The 15,354-nt window shown below is 53.9% G+C and overlaps 2 protein-coding genes across 6 annotated transcripts in view; one reads left to right on the top strand and one right to left on the bottom strand.

The window, feature by feature from the left end:
- Positions 1–14,646, top strand: part of LOC141162522 (uncharacterized) — a 17,851-nt gene extending 3,205 nt beyond the window's left edge. The window contains exons 5-6 of one of the 2 annotated variants that reach the window (XM_073648700.1): positions 7,403–7,483; positions 13,979–14,646. In XM_073648700.1, coding sequence (XP_073504801.1) covers positions 7,403–7,483; positions 13,979–14,169 — 272 coding nt within the window. In that variant the 3' untranslated portion in view covers positions 14,170–14,646. The remainder of the gene's footprint in view (positions 1–7,402; positions 7,484–13,978) is intronic. The other variant, XM_073648701.1, reaches the window with a different exon arrangement.
- LOC141162523 (uncharacterized) overlaps positions 11,920–15,354 on the bottom strand; it is a 37,542-nt gene continuing 34,107 nt past the window's right edge. For 3 of the 4 annotated variants that reach the window (XM_073648704.1, XM_073648706.1, XM_073648705.1), the window contains one exon: positions 11,920–15,198. In XM_073648704.1, the coding sequence (XP_073504805.1) occupies positions 15,152–15,198 (47 nt within the window). In that variant the 3' untranslated portion in view covers positions 11,920–15,151. The remainder of the gene's footprint in view (positions 15,199–15,354) is intronic. The other variant, XM_073648703.1, reaches the window with a different exon arrangement.

The raw sequence follows: 15,354 nt of genomic DNA, 5'->3' as shown, positions 1-15,354 counted from the left end.
ATCCCATGGCCATTATCTGCAGGCCCTCCATATTCTGAAGGCCTACTGAAGGCTCTCAAGGCTGCCATCTGAAGACTTACTGAAGGCCCAAATGGCTACCATCTGAAGGCATATTGAAGACCTTCATGGCTGCTATATGAAGGCCTATTGACAATCCTCATGGCTGCCATCTAAAGGCCTATTGAAGGCTGCCATGGTTGCCAACTAAAGACCTAGTGAAATCACCCACAGCTGCCATCTGAAGACCCTCGGTAACTGCCATCTGAAGGTCTACTGAAGGCCCCCATGGCTGCCATCTAAAGGCCTACTGAAGACCCTCATGGCTGCTATAGGAAGACTCTCATGTCTGTCATCTGAAGACCTATCTAATGCCCCTATGGCTGCCATTTGAAGGCATATTGAAGGCACCCATGGCTGCTCTCTGAAGGTCTATTGAAGGGCGTCATGGGTGCCCTCTTGGTACGCCTTCACATGAAACAATAAAGTTCACTATATATTGCAATTCTATAATTTTGCAGCATAGAGAACAAGCGATCAATGGATCATGGATTAAAGTCCCCTAGGGGACTAAAAAATAAAGTAAAAAAAAGTTTTTTTTAAAAATTGAAACAATATATAAATGTGACTCGCCCCCGTGGGGTACCCGGAACCGGGCTTCTGTGCGATGACGGGGGTAGTAGTGGCAACCCGATCCCGTGGCTCAGGGTGGTCAGACCAAATGCTGTGGCAGTCTATTTGTAGAGTTATGAATGTCCGACTACGCTACCCGTGGATTGCGGTCAGGGATGACCGCCGCTGCAAGGCAAACCGCTGAGGCTGATGTTGGTGTGCAGCACAGGGATAGGATAACTCCCCACGGGAAGAGTGTAGCCTCAGGGCAGCGTATGTGAATGCTGGGGGTGATAGTGCAGGCCGCAGTAATAAGAGTTCAGAGTCCGCTTCAAACAGTCCAGGGTCTTTATTGTAGGTATTACTACTGACCCAACAGGAGTACCGGGTAGGAATGGGCCTGGGTGTCTGAGAGCACTCGGGCGAGCCCCACTGGTCAGGGTGAGTGTGTAGGCCTACCGTTCTCTCTCTGCCCTTGCTGACTATCCCCCTTTTTGTGGTGTAATAGCCCACGTCCCTGAGCTGGCCGTGTACTTCGCCTGTATGGCTTGCGACTTGGGCCTTAGGTACCTTTTGCTTCCTCGTGCTGTACTGGTCCCTCTGTGTGGCGGAGCCTCCAGGCTTCTTGGGCCAAGGGACCTGAAATCCCTCGCGGGTTGATTCTCTGCTGCTGGGCTTGCAACCCTGACAGCCTCGGACCCCAATGTCCGGTGGTGATTCTCTCAGCCAGGACCGGCTCTCGTCGCCTCTGTCCCTGGCTCGCAGTCTCTTCTCTGCCTCACGGACTCCTCAGCTGCTGCTGACCTGTCCCTTCCTCTAAGGAACCCTTCTGGTCACTTCAGAAGTGGGTTCTGGTCTCTCTAACCCTGCCCCAGTTCCAGCTTTTATAGGGGCAGCCTGCTCCCCCTACTGGCCTGGGACAGGAGGTGCTGCATGCTAATGGTCCCTGACCAGGGAACCTCCCTCCTGCTCTCAGACACAGTCTTTAATATTTGTGGCATCCGGGCCTGGGGTGACACATTCCCCCCTAGTAAAATGTAGTACTCCGGGACTAAGCCTTTTTGGCCAACAACAAACAGGGTATAAACAATAACATAACATATTTACTAGCACATTTGTCCTTAAGGTCACGGCGCTTCCGTGACCGGGTGTCCATATCACCCAACAAGGTGAAGTTTTCCACAGTGTGGGGACCTGTCCCTATAAAGCCCAAGTTCCTGGCCTTGGGCGTGGCGGCAAGGTAAAAGCTAACTACTTTGGACCACAAGGAGGCCACGCCGGACAGGTTTTTCTTCCGTGGTCATCTTCGAAAGAGGGCACCAAGTGCAACTATCTACAACTCAGTTCCGGCCATTCAGTGTCCATGACCTGTCAGTCCATTGTACTAGGAAAAACTAGAAAACAGTATTAGTAACCAGGTAACAAGTACTGTATAAACATTAACTACATACTTTACATTCAGATTTTCCAGCGAGCTGGTATTTGACCCCTAGTGATCCGGGTTGACCTGCGTAACCCACTGTCTGGTGGTGGTCTAACCTGGCTTTCCCCACTAGCATTTAGGGTACAGCTACTAGCTGGGTTTACAGGCAGGGCAGGCAGCTGTCTGCGGGTCCTTTGGTTTACCGCAGGCATGGCAGGCTCACTGTCAGCAGAGGGTTGACTCTCCTGGGCTGCTGGCATGGGTTCTTCTGCCTCCGGGGCTGCTTGTTCTTCTTGTTCTTCCTGCTCTCCTGTAGGCTCTTGCTGGGTAGGCTGAAGGAAGTGTAGGACGGGTACCACTATAGCATCGTTTATCCAAGTCCAGGACCGGGGGGAACTCTCCGAGAACGGTGCTGACCATTTCCTCCTTGTCCACTGCGGGCTCAAGGTCATCTTGATCTTCACTTGGACTCTGCAGTTGCTCGGGGCACCGTTTTAGGTGGTCTCTGGAGACAGTGCTAGTGATTTCTCCTCCATCCTTGGTAATTACACATACCTTCGGGTTGTCGTGGTTGGACGGCAGTACTGTGTACGGGTCGCTCTCCCACTGGTCATCTAGCTTGTGAAGCCTTCTCTTCTGCTTCAGGACCTGCTCACCAGGTTCCAGGGGACCAGCAGGGGCGTGTTGGTTGAAGAGCCTCTCTTGTTTCTCTCTCGCTTGAGCCAGACTCCTCTCCACACTCTCCTGTACCTTCTTGTACTGTAGCCGCCGTTCCGTATCCCAGTCCGCATCTGGGGAGGTGTCCTCGGGTGTCAGGACTCCCATCTCCAGGTCCATAGGCAGCTTACCTGGTCTTGCTCGCATCATGTAAGCCGGGGTGCAGTTGGTAGCATTCATCGGGATATGGTTGTTCAAGTCTATCAGGTCTGGCAGCTTCTCCGGCCACAGGCTGCGTTCTTCCAGGGGCAACATCTTGAGGAGATCAATGACGATATTGTTCATTTTCTCACACAGCCCGTTGGTTTGCGGGTGGTAAGGCGTTGTCTGAATCTTCCTACAGCCGTAGAGGTTGCAGAACTCCTGGAAGACTTCCGCCTCAAACGCTGGACCTTGATCTGTCAAGACCTATTCCGAATACCCGTGTGGATGGCAGAAGTGTTGTTGGAAGGCTCTGGCCGCCGTTTGGGCTGTCAAGTCTTTAACCGGGACCACCATCAAGAACCGGGAGTAATGGTCCACAATCGTGAGGGCATAGATGTAGCCGGACCGGCTTGGAGCCAACTTCACATGGTCCAGAGCTACCAGCTCAAGAGGCTGCCTGGTGACGATGGGCCTCAAGGGTGTCTTCTGGCTGGTACGGTCCTTCCTTCTGATGTGACATGGGCCGCAGTCCCTGTTCCACTTCTCGATGGCCCCTCTCATACTGATCCAGTAGAACCGCTCTCTTAGTAGAAACTCCAGTTTCTTCCACCCGAAGTGTCCCGCTCTGTCATGGTAGGCCTCCAGGACCATTGCTGCATCTCGTCTTGGGACCACTACCTGCCAGGTCAGCTCGTGCGTCCGGTGGTTGACAAGCCTTCTGCACAGCTTACCTTCGTAGAGGAATAGCCTGCTTTTCTCCTTCCATAACTGCTTGGCTTCCTCTGGAGCGTCCAGGCCAGGGCTAGTGTCTGCCTGGGTTAACAGGTCTTTCACCAGGCGAACTGCAGGGTCACTATCTTGCGTTTCAGCCCAGCCGTGGTGGGGTAAGGGGTTGAACATGACGGTGGTTAGGTCTTTGTCTCTTACCCGGTGAGAATACTGAGTGGCCACATATCGGTGGAACGCAGGGAGCTCTACTTCCTCCAGCTCTTCCGAGTCTTCTTCTCCTTCGGGTAGGTGGGGCATTCTTGATAGGGCGTCTGCGTTGGCGTTGGTTCTGCCTGCCCGGTATTTGATTGTGAAGTCATAATTTGATAGCCGGGCCATCCACCGCTGTTCTAGGGCACCAAGTCTTGCATTGTCCAGGTGTGTCAACGGGTTGTTGTCCGTGTACACAGTGAACTTTGCGGAGGCAAGGTAATGCTTAAACCGTTCTGTGACGGCCCACACCACTGCCAAGAATTCTAGCTTGAAGGAGCTGTAATTCTCCGGGTTCCTTTCAGTGGTCCTCAGCTTCCGGCTGGCATACGCGATCACCCTTTCTCTGCCCTGTTGGTTCTGTGACAGTACGGCTCCCAGCCCCACATTACTGGCGTCTGTGTGGAGGATAAAAGGCTGGCCATAATCGGGGTAGGCCAGGATCTCATCCCCCGTGAGGGCCATCTTCAACTGGCGGAAGGACTCCTCTTCCGGCTTGTCCCACTTGAAGGGTGGCTTTTGACTTCTGGATTTAGACTGACCTATCAGGAGGTCCTGCATTGGAGCCGCCATCTTTGTGAACCCGGGGATGAACCTTCGGTAGTAGCTTACCAACCCGAGGAACTGCCTCACTTCTTTGATGTTTGAGGGGCTTGGCCAGCTCTTGATTACTGTGACCTTGTCGGGGTCGGGGGCTACTCCTTCTGCACTCACCACGTGCCCCAGGTACTGTACCTTTGGCTTTAACAGATGGCACTTGGAGGGTTTCACTTTCATGCCATAGCCTGCCATGGCTTCGAACACCTCGGCCAGGTGCTTTAGATGGTCCTCGTAAGTCTTCGAATAGACAATCATGTCGTCCAGGTAAAGTAGGACCGTCTCGAAGTTTCGGTGCCCTAGACAGCATTCCATCAGCCTCTGAAAGCTCCCGGGTGCGTTGTAGAGCCCGAATGGCATACAGTTGAATTCACTCAATCCCATCGGGGTGGTGAAGGCGGTCTTCTCCTTGTCAGCCTCTGCCACAGGAACCTGCCAGTACCCGCTAGTAAGGTCCAAAGTAGAGAAGAAATTAGCTGATTTTAGTGCGGCTAAAGACTCCTCTATCCTAGGTAACGGGTACGCGTCTTTATGGGTGATACGATTGATTTGTCTATAGTCCACGCACATTCTCATGGTACCGTCTTTCTTTTTTACCAGAACCAAGGGGGCTGCCCAGGGGCTACAGCTGTCTCTAATGACCCCGGCTTCTTTCATTTCTCTCAGCATGCCCTTTGCGTTCTGATAATGTGCGGGGGTACAGGTCTGTATCTCTCTTTTATTGGTGGGTGGCTTCCCGTGGGGATGTGGTGTTCTATCCCTTTCACCCTGCCGAAGTCTAGCGGGTGCTTACTAAACATTCTCTCGTACTCCTGAACTACCCGGTAGACTCCTTGTTTTTGGTGCAAGGGAGTGGAGTCAGCACCCACGTGGAGTTTCTGGCACCAGTCCTCCTTAGGTTTCTGGGAGCCATTACCCTCCACCAGGGGAGATGGAGGCAAGGGTTCCACGACCCTGAGAGCATTGTGTTCGACGGCAAACAATTTGGCTAGTGTAGCGTACCGGGGCAAGTGTACTTCCCTTTCCCCGATGTTTAAGATCCGGACGGGCACCCTTCCATGGCGGACATCAACCATCAACCCCGGGCTGTCAAAATGGTGGGCATGCTGTCTGAGTACACGGGTTCTACCATGGCTTGGTAGTCTTTCCCTCTTAACCCAATTGCAGTCCGACACCAGATCATCATTTCACTTTTGGGAGGCATGGCAATGGGGAACGGGTCGCTCATCCTCACGCTACCGATCTCACCACCAGACAGTTCTACCTGTTGCCGTCTCATCAGGGCTCTTATCTCTTTCTGGAGGACCCTCTGTTGGCTGGAGCTCGCATTCATGGCCACCTGCTGCAAAATTACAATTACTTCTGAAAGACAATTTTCAATCACGTTAGTACCCAAGGTTATTTTAGGGTGACTTTCTCGACGGTCAATGTCCACAATGATCACTCCCTGTGCCGGCAGTTCAACTTTACCAATCTTAATGGTCATCTCTCTGAACCCCACCTGCGGCACGGGCTGGCCATTGCTGGTGATGATGCTTAAGTCACTGTCTGGATAGCGGGTTATGTCAGTGTCACTTCAGTACTGCTTGAAAAGTACATAGGGGATGGTAGTCACTTGGGACCCGGTGTCCAGCAGTGCACTCATGGGGATACCGTCCAGCACTACGGGTAAAACCGGGCGTCCCCTGACGAACTTATCATGCCAATTAGACGGGCCTGGTGACCTTATGCCTGGGGGTTGGCCCTCTGCCCCAGGTTGGACCCATTTAAAGTACAGTACCTGGCTACGTGTCCCGGCTGGCTGCAACGGCGGCAAATCGGCTGTCCATCCTCAGTGTAACGATCGGCGGGCCTCCCTCTGAACGACGGGATCCTCCTCCGTCGACGCCACGGGACATCCTCCGGACTGGAAGTCAGCTTGATTGGTCCTGACGGTTCCACCTGCAACGACTGTACGGTCCTGGTCAATGCAGCAACACTGTGTCAGTTCTTGGACCTGATGGTGCAGGTTTGCAGGCGGGGATGGGTTTAGGGCCTGCACATCAGCCCCCACAAGGTCTGCAGGGTAGGGCGCTGCCTCCTGGTGGTAAGTGATGGCAGGGCGCCGGGAAACTACAGCGCCACCTGGTGCGGGTTCTCGGAGCACCCGGATGGCCCTATCTTTGAACTGTGCAAAAGTCAAATCGGGGTTCTGTAGGGCCATGAGGCGCAGCTGGGTTCTGTGGGCGCTGGACAGCAGACCTTCTATGAACTGATCAATCAACAGTTTATCGGTATCCTGCTCGCTGCAAGGGTCAGCTTGCTTAATTGCCCCCAAGGCTTCCTGTAAATTTAGGGCATAGTCTCTGATACTATCTTGGGCTCGCTGCTTACAGCCATAGAACCGTATTTTGATTTCTGCTGAGGTACGGGTATCAAAGGTGTCCCGTAGACGGGTCAGAACCCCCCTTACAGTCCTTTTCTCCTCAGCTGTCCAAGACTTTACCTCCCGCTGGGCCGCACCAGTTAACTGCCCTATTAGTATGCTTACTTTCAGTTCTTCTGTCAGGGGATAAACTTTGAACAGGCTATACAGCCTTTCTTTAAAGTCGCCCAAGGTATGCGACTCGCCGGCATACTGTGGAAGCCAGGCCGCTCCGGGGATATAGGGCATGGAAAACGGCATCACAGCGGCAGCGGCTACACTGGTGGTAGAGGGTCCCTCCGCGTCTGACATCTTCCTCCCCCCTAGTTAACTGTGGCCTACCTTCCGGCGATCCTCTTCTGTAGGCCGCGGCTCCGCTCGCGATGCTCTGGGTGAGGACATTGCGTCGCGGGATGATGACGTCAGCGTCGCTCTCTCTCCTTCCAGGACCTTGCGCAGCATCTCAGCGTAGGGCGGGGCTTCAGGTCTCGCGCGTTTCTGACGTCCATTCCCCTCTTTTTCCCGTGCAGCGTCTCGAAGATGGCGCCCGATGGCGGGAAACAGCTCAGATTGGCGGGAAATGGCCCCGAATGGCGGGAAACTTCACTCATGTAAATATAAAGTCTTTTTCAGGCACGCAATACCCGTTTGTGGCGGGTTGGTCACAATCCTGCCGACTACGCCAAAGCTGACTCGCCCCCTGGGCCGTGGGGTACCCGGAACCGGGCTTCAGTGCGATGGTGGGGGTAGTAGTGGCAACCCGATCCCGTGGCTCAGGGTGGTCAGACCAAATTGTGGCAGTCTATTTGTCAGTGTTTTGAATGTCCGACTACGCCACCCGTGGATTGCGGTCAGGGATAACCGCGAGGCAGACCGTTGAGGCTGGTGTTAGTGTGCAGCACAGGGGTAGGATAACTCCCCACGGGAAGAGTGTAGCCTCAGGGCAGCGTATGTGAATGCTGGGGGTGATAGTGCAGGCCGCAGTAATAAGAGTTCAGAGTCCGCTTCAAACAGTCCAGGGTCTTTATTGTAGGTATTACTGACGTGCCCCCTGGGCCGCGTGGGGAACCCGGAATCGGGCCCTTTTTGTGGATGCTGGGGGTTGTAGTCACCGCGGCGGCGACCCGGTCCCGTGGCTCAGGGTGGTCAAACCAGTGGCAGTCTATTTATGGGGTTTTTATGGTTTAATGTCCGACTACGCCACCCGTGGATTGCGGTCAATAAGAACCGCCACTGCCGAACCGACCTCTGAGGCTGATGTTGTAAGGGCAGCAGAGTGTGGTATGACTCCCCACGGGAAGAGTTTAGCCTCAGGGCAATGTGAAGCGATGATGGTGGCTGTGGTGCGGGGCGTCCCAGTACTAGTAATGCTGACGCGGTGAGAAAGCACAGAGACAAGGTGTTGCAGTTCAGGTTCTTTACTCACAGTTCTCATCCAGGTCACTTGTGCACAGATAGGACCGCCCGAGCCGTGCTGCGTCCACCAGGCAGGGGGCTTGATCAACCCCCAGGCAATTCCGGAGTGTGGCACAGGACTCCCTTCTATCTTTTCGTCAGCCGTGCCCCACCAGTGACACTACTTCTGTCCAGCTGCCTCGGGTCTTCTCCTGGGAGGACTGGGTGTCCACTTCCCTGACCCTATGTGGTGTGCCTTTCTAGTAGGTGTAGTGAGGGGTCGCACCAGTAAATGGTCACGACCGCCGGTCCTTGGTTAAGGATTAGTCGCCTCCACCAACTTGGGATCCGGTACCCTGTTCTGCCAACCAGTCACCCACAATCTCCTGGGTCCTTAGGGTTCCTTCTGCTTTCGTGTCTCTGGGCCCTTCTACACTTTGGGTACTTCTCTTTCTTTGCTGTTCCTTTCTGTTTCTGTTCCTTTCTGTTTCTGTTCCTTTATGTTTCTGTTCCTTTCTGCTGGCTCTGGCCTTCCTCCTAGGCCTGCCTCGTGGAGCTGGGCCCAGACTGAGCCACAGCTCCGTGTCAGCCCTCTCTGGCTGAACTCCTCTCACTGAACTCAACCCAGAACTAAGATGGTGCCCACCTTATATACCTCCCCTAGTGTATGAGCCCAGGTGACTTGCAACCAATGGGCTCCTACCTATGCCCAGAAACCGTCCCCTCCTGCTCCTACATCACTGGGTTTTCCTCCCCCCTCCCCACTCCAGCCAGGGACATGTTCTGTCGTGCCTGCATTACTGTACTAATGGGAGCACCGTTGAGCTGTCCCCCGGAAATGGGGTGTGTGTGATGCATGCAGCTAACTGAGTCCCGGTCCACACACCATCCTTACCCGGGAGTGGGATATCACACCTCTGGTTGAGGTGCAATACCTCTGTAGCGACCGAACCCTCGGGGAGCTACATTCTCCCCTGGTAAACCACAGCACGTCCTCGGGCTGGAAAAGAGCAAAGACATTTCAAAAACATACAAAATGTTTTAGAATGCATTCGCATATAAGACAATAACCATTTAACCCATCCCTTTATGGGAGGCACTTTTCTCCTTCAACGTTACCGGTACACTTTCCTCTTTTAACAAGTATTACACATATAAAATACCATAAAACTCTTTTAGCAGCATATAAAACTTTTCAGTATAAAACATTCTCAAGTAAAACACATTCTTGGGTACTGGCCGCCGTGCAACTTGCCACCAGGTGTCCTTTCTTCTTAAAGGTGCAACAGTCCAGTAAATTTGTCTTGAGGTAGACGTTGCAGTCTTTTTATAAAACCAGTAGGGGGCGCTTTAGGAAGGGCAACTATTTACAGGGACGGCCGCTCTCAGTCCTCGGCCAGGTAGGGAAAAGGGATGGCTGTTCTCAGTCCACAGCCAGATTAGGGATATAGGGGTAACTTCCAAACATTAGTTCTTATACCCTGACGGGTAACTATATACATTTGTGCGCTGCCACTTTTCAGTAGCGGTGTCCTCCTTGCGCACCTTCTTCCGGGTAATCTTCAGGCCCGTCCTGGCCTTCTTGGTACTCGGGGTCCGAGTGGTACTGCTCCTCCTCTCCTACCACTCTATGGACGTGGAGGGCGTACAATCCTTTTGCACCCTTGTGCCGGGTGTAGGTGACCATGTCACCAGGGTACAGATCTCGTCCGCGATGTCCCTCTGACAGGTGGCTCTCGACGTCCCTGCGGGTCACAAAGACGTCGTCTGTGGTTTCAGGGTCCTTGATGAAGCCCCAGCCGCGATCCATCTGAAACTTCACCACGGTCCCGGTGACTCTGGGACCGCTGGCACCTCGGTTTTTCTGTCGGGCTCTTCTCTTCTGCTCCGCACTCCGTGCTTGGAGCCGCTCCTCCCTGACACGCCGCTCCCGCCGCTCCCTCTCAAATGTCGACAATTGCTGGCGGCAGGACTCCAGTCGACGGGCTGCGTCCGCCCGGGTTTCCTGGGTGAACCCCATCAGGTTTTCTCCAGTGGGGTCCCACTCGAACTGGGCGTCCTCCAGTGAGGGATGGCTTATCTCTCTAGGCTCCGGAGCTGGTATCAGGGGTTCACGCGGGGGCTGGTCTCTCCATGGGCGGCTGCTGATCAGGTCGGCCGGCCATACCAGGGGCAGTCCATCAGGGCCGGTGTGCTGGGCGAATAGATCCGCGCCCAGGGGCAGTATGGCAGGGGGCCCCGGTTGGGGAGCAGCGCCCGGGGGCACTCGGCCTTGCCACCAGGCCGGTGGGCGTCTTCCGGTTGTGCCCAGGAGTGGCATCGTCAAGGAAGGGGGCGCTCGTGAGGCAGTGACGTCCGGGTGCACTAGGCCTTGCGACCCGGCCTGTGGCGTCTCTCTCTTTATTGCGCCCGGGGTTAAAGGGCATGGCGCGGGGCGGGGCGCGACAGCAGTGCTTGCAACCTGAGGCCTAGCTGGTAGCGGCGGAGGTGTGGCGACAGGTGCGGTTCCCGAGGCTTCGGGCCTTGCAACGGGAGGCTGAGGTATGCTCGTGGTTTCAGGGCTGGGGGTGGTGACGTCCCCGTTACCTGCCTCGGTTGTTGCGGTCTCCTCCGTGGCATTGTCCCCAGACTCCGGTCCACCTTCACCGCCCTCAGAGGCAGGCGTGCGGCTGAGCAGTGGTAGCGCCTCCTGCGGTCGGGTCACGGCTTGCCGGGCCAACTCCTCCCTCCACCCGGCGATCACATCCCGCTGTGCCCTGACCATCCTCCGATCCAGGTCTTCTAGCGCGGCTTGCGCATGCTCCGGGTCTCTGGGGAGCTGTGCCAGCAACTCTGCCAGGCTGCATGGCGGTTCAGCCTGCAGCAGGCTACGGGCCAGGGTGTTGGTGGGGTGCGGTGCTCCTTCCATTCCCGGGTGCGGCCTGTCCAGACTGATCCAGACCGCACCCTGCCCCACAGTTTTCTTTCCTGTCCGCCCCCATTGGTGGTGGTCCTGGGGCCATCAACTGACAATCACTTTCAGGGGCAGCCCCCCCACGTTGATGGACATCTCTACAGCCGCACTCATGGCTGTTGGGGGCGGGCTCCTTCTTTGGCGCCATTCTGGGACCTGGCCCACGATGGGAGGTGGCTTCCTGTTGTCTTTTGGCGCGCACATTATGGCGTTCGTTCTGCTAGGGCAGGCGCCATTTTCAACACAGTCAACTTTCAATAAAACAGTCTCTTTCTCTTCAGGCGCACAATACCTGTTTGCGGCGGGTTGGTAACGATCCTGCCGACTACGCCAAAGTTGACGCGCCCCCTGGGCCGCGTGGGGAACCCGGAACCGGGCCCTTTTTCTGGATGCTGGGGGTTGTAGTCACGGCGGCGGCGACCCGGTCCCGTGGCTCAGGGTGGTCAAACCAGTGGCAGTCTATTTATGGGGTTTTTATTGTTTAATGTCCGACTACGCCACCCGTGGATTGCGGTCAATAAGAACCGCCGCTGCCGAACCGACCTCGGAGGCTGATGTTGTAAGGGCAGCAGAGTGTGTTATGACTCCCCACGGGAAGAGTTTAGCCTCAGGGCAATGTGGAGCGATGATGGTGGTTGTGGTGCGGGGCGTCCCAGTACTAGTAGTGCTGACGCGGTGAGAAAGCACAGAGACAAGGTGTTGCAGTTCAGGTTCTTTACTCACAGTTCTCATCCAGGTCACTTGTGCACAGATAGGACCACCCGAGCCGTGCTGCATCCACCAGGCAGGGGGCTCGATCAACTCCCAGGCAATTCCGGAGTGTGGCACAGGACTCCCTTCTATCCTTTCGTCAGCCGTGCTCCACCAGTGACACTACTTCTGTCCAGCTGCCTCGGGTCTTCTCCTGGGAGGACTGGGTGTCCACTTCCCTGACCCTATGTGGTGTGCCTTTCTAGTAGGTGTAGTGAGGGGTCACACCAGTAAATGGTCACGACCGCCGGTCCTTGGTTAAGGATTAGTCGCCTCCACCAACTTGGGATCCGGTACCCTGTTCTGCCAACCAGTCACCCACAATCTCCTGGGTCCTTAGGGTTCCTTCTGCTTTCGTGTCTCTGGGCCCTTCTACACTTCGGGTACTACTCTTTCTTTGCTGTTCCTTTCTGTTTCTGTTCCTGTTTCTGTTCCTTTCTGTTTCTGTTCCTTTCTGCTGGCTCTGGCCTTCCTCCTAGGCCTGCCTCGTGGAGCTGGGCCCAGGCTGAGCCACAGCTCCGTGTCAGCCCTCTCTGGCTGAACTCCTTCTCTCACTGAACTCAACCCAGAACTAAGATGGTGCCCACCTTATATACCTCCCCTAGTGTATGAACCCAGGTGACTTGCAACCAATGGGCTCCTACCTATGCCCAGAAACCGTCCCCTCCTGCTCCTACATCACTGGGTTTTCTTCCCCCCTCCCCACTCCAGCCAGGGACATGGTCTGTCGTGCCTGCATTACTGTCTAATGGGAGCACCGTTGAGCTGTCCCCCGGAAATGGGGTGTGTGTGATGCATGCAGCTAACTAAGTCCCGGTCCACACTCCATTCTTACCCGGGAGTGGGATATCACACCTCTGGTTGAGGTGCAATACCCCTGTAGCGGCCGAACCCTCGGGGCGCTACATTACTACTGACCCAACAGGAGTACCGGGTAGGAGTGGGCCTGGGTGTCTGAGAGCACTCGGGCGAGCCCCACTGGTCAGGGTGAGTGTGTAGTTCTCTTCTCTGCCCTTGCTGACTATCCCCTTTTTGTGGTGTAATAGCCCACGTCCCTGAGCTGGCCGTGTACTTTGCCTGTATGGCTTGCGACTCGGGCCTTGGGTACCTTTTGCTTTCTCCTTGCTGTACTGGTCCCTCTGTGTGGCGGAGCCTCCAGGCTTCTTGGGCCAAGGGACCTGAAATCCCTCGCGGGTTGGTTCTCTGCTGCAGGACCTGCAACCCTGACAGCCTCGGACCCCAATGTCCGGTGGTGATTCTCTCAGCCAGGACCGGCTCTCTTCGCCTCTGTCCCTGGCTTGCAGTCTCTCCTCTGCCTCACCGACTCCTCAGCTGCGGCTGACCTGTCCCTCTCTTCTGGGATCCCTTCTGGATGCTTCAGAAGTGGGTCCTGGTCTCCCTAACCCTGCCCTCAGTTCCAGCTTTTATAGGGGCAGCCAGCTCCCCCTACTGGCCTGGGACAGGAGGTGCTGCATGCTAATGGTCCCTGACCAGGGAACCTCCCTCCTGCTCTCAGACACAGCCTTTAATATTTGTGGCATCCAGACCTGGGGTGACACAAATGTTTAAATCACTCCCCCCCCCCCCTTTTTTTTTTTTTTTTAAAGATATAGTAATAGAAAAAAAAATATAAAATCAACATGTTTGGTATCATCGCATCAGTAAAAATGTCATCTATAAAAATATAATATTAATGAACCGTACAGTAAAGGCTATAAAGGGAAACGAAAACCAACAGAATTGTTGTATTTTTCTTCTCCACATATATAAAAACACAATAAAAAGTGATTAAAACATCGTAAGCCCCCTAAAATGGTATCAATAAAAAGTACAACTCAGCTATGGCTCTTGGAAGAAAAACAACGAAAGCGTAAAAAAGAAAAATTGCCCGGTCCATAAGGGATTAAAGAGGCCCTATGTAGAGAGAGCCCTATGACCACTGCCCACTTGCCCAACCCCTCATTTGGCTCCATCTTATTGACGCCATCCTTTTGGTCTCCTTGCACAGATGATAAGGAATCTCCAAGACAACATCTCGGCCTCCAGACGGCGGCAGCGACAAGAACCCTGGAAGCCAATGAGTCGGTCGGTCCGGAGTCCGCGCAGCCGTACAGCACGGTGAAGCTCAGCCTGGTCTCAGTGGCGCTGGTGGTCACCGGGCTTTTGGCCATATTTCTGTATTTTTGCTACAAAGGTTGACTTCTCATCCATCAAAAACTTTCGTTGTGATGATCCTTGGTGGCGTCATCTCCGGGATGTCCATTCTTGGTCTTCGACACGTTGGTCATCATTCTCCATCATATTTAAAGGGGCAGTACTTGATTACAAAAAAAACATGGCTACTTTCTTGCAGAAACAGCGCCAACCCTGTCCAGTGTCTGGTATTGCTGTTCTGCTCTATTGAAGTGAATTAGACTGAGCTGTAATACCAAACTCAACCTGTGGTCCAGGGTGGCGCTATTTTTGGAAGAAAGCAGCTATTTTTTTTTATTTTTTATTATTCTATACAACCCCTTTCGTTTCTGCAAATCAGAGGACGTAAGAAGACGATAGACGGCAGACGGGGGCGGCCATGTTGCTGATTTGTGCCTTTAATCACTGACTCCTGCACTTACTGCTGATTTTTACACTTTTTTTTTTTGCATTATAGAATTATCTATAGATAAACTTATCTGGAAGTTTGTATTGATTTGCAGCTGCTTCTCTTAAAGGGCCAGCGTCCATATTAACGGAAGCAATAGCCCAATCATTGCGTAATGAAACATTCTGCGACTTTCACATAGACTTCATGGGTCGATTCAACACCATTTTTAGGATCTCTGCTTGCGGTCAGTGAATCAGAACTTACAGGCCAATACCGCTCATAGCTGAGGTTCCGTTACAGTGTGAACAAATCTCCCAATTCACTGACAGCAAGCAGAGATGTATCACATATGTGGTTACAGATCGAGGCGGAGGCCGGACTGACAACTTGTCACTCATATTTAGAAGGCGGAGGAGGCAGGTTGTCAGCAAAACACAACATATTAGGATTTCCCATAGGATTATCTGTGTGCCCGGAGTTTCCCTTTAAGACCCCCCTATAGGACATCTGACTGGGGAGACCCCACACTGGACGCTCAGCCGTGTAATCCTCCAGGATCCAGACACAGGCGGACAATGGATCCCTCCGGAGCAGCGCTCACTCAGGAGACACATTCACATAATCCAGATCTGACTCCGACGGCCCTGCAAGACCAAGGCCAGGAAAGAGTTAATGTCTGCAAGAATCTGCTGTATCACACAGGGTAGGGATTAGATACAGTATCACATACTATCGCATATTCAGGATTAGATACAGCAGATATCATATTCAGGATTAGATACAGCAGAGAGTATCACATG

Source organism: Phyllobates terribilis, unplaced genomic scaffold (genome assembly GCF_046119375.1).
Source record: "Phyllobates terribilis strain yellow unplaced genomic scaffold, ASM4611937v1 Scaffold_9__5_contigs__length_417890890, whole genome shotgun sequence".
Classification (NCBI taxonomy): Eukaryota; Metazoa; Chordata; class Amphibia; order Anura; family Dendrobatidae; genus Phyllobates; species Phyllobates terribilis.
The sequence above is the reverse complement of the archived record's forward strand: the minus strand, read 5'-3'. Positions and strand labels throughout refer to the sequence as shown.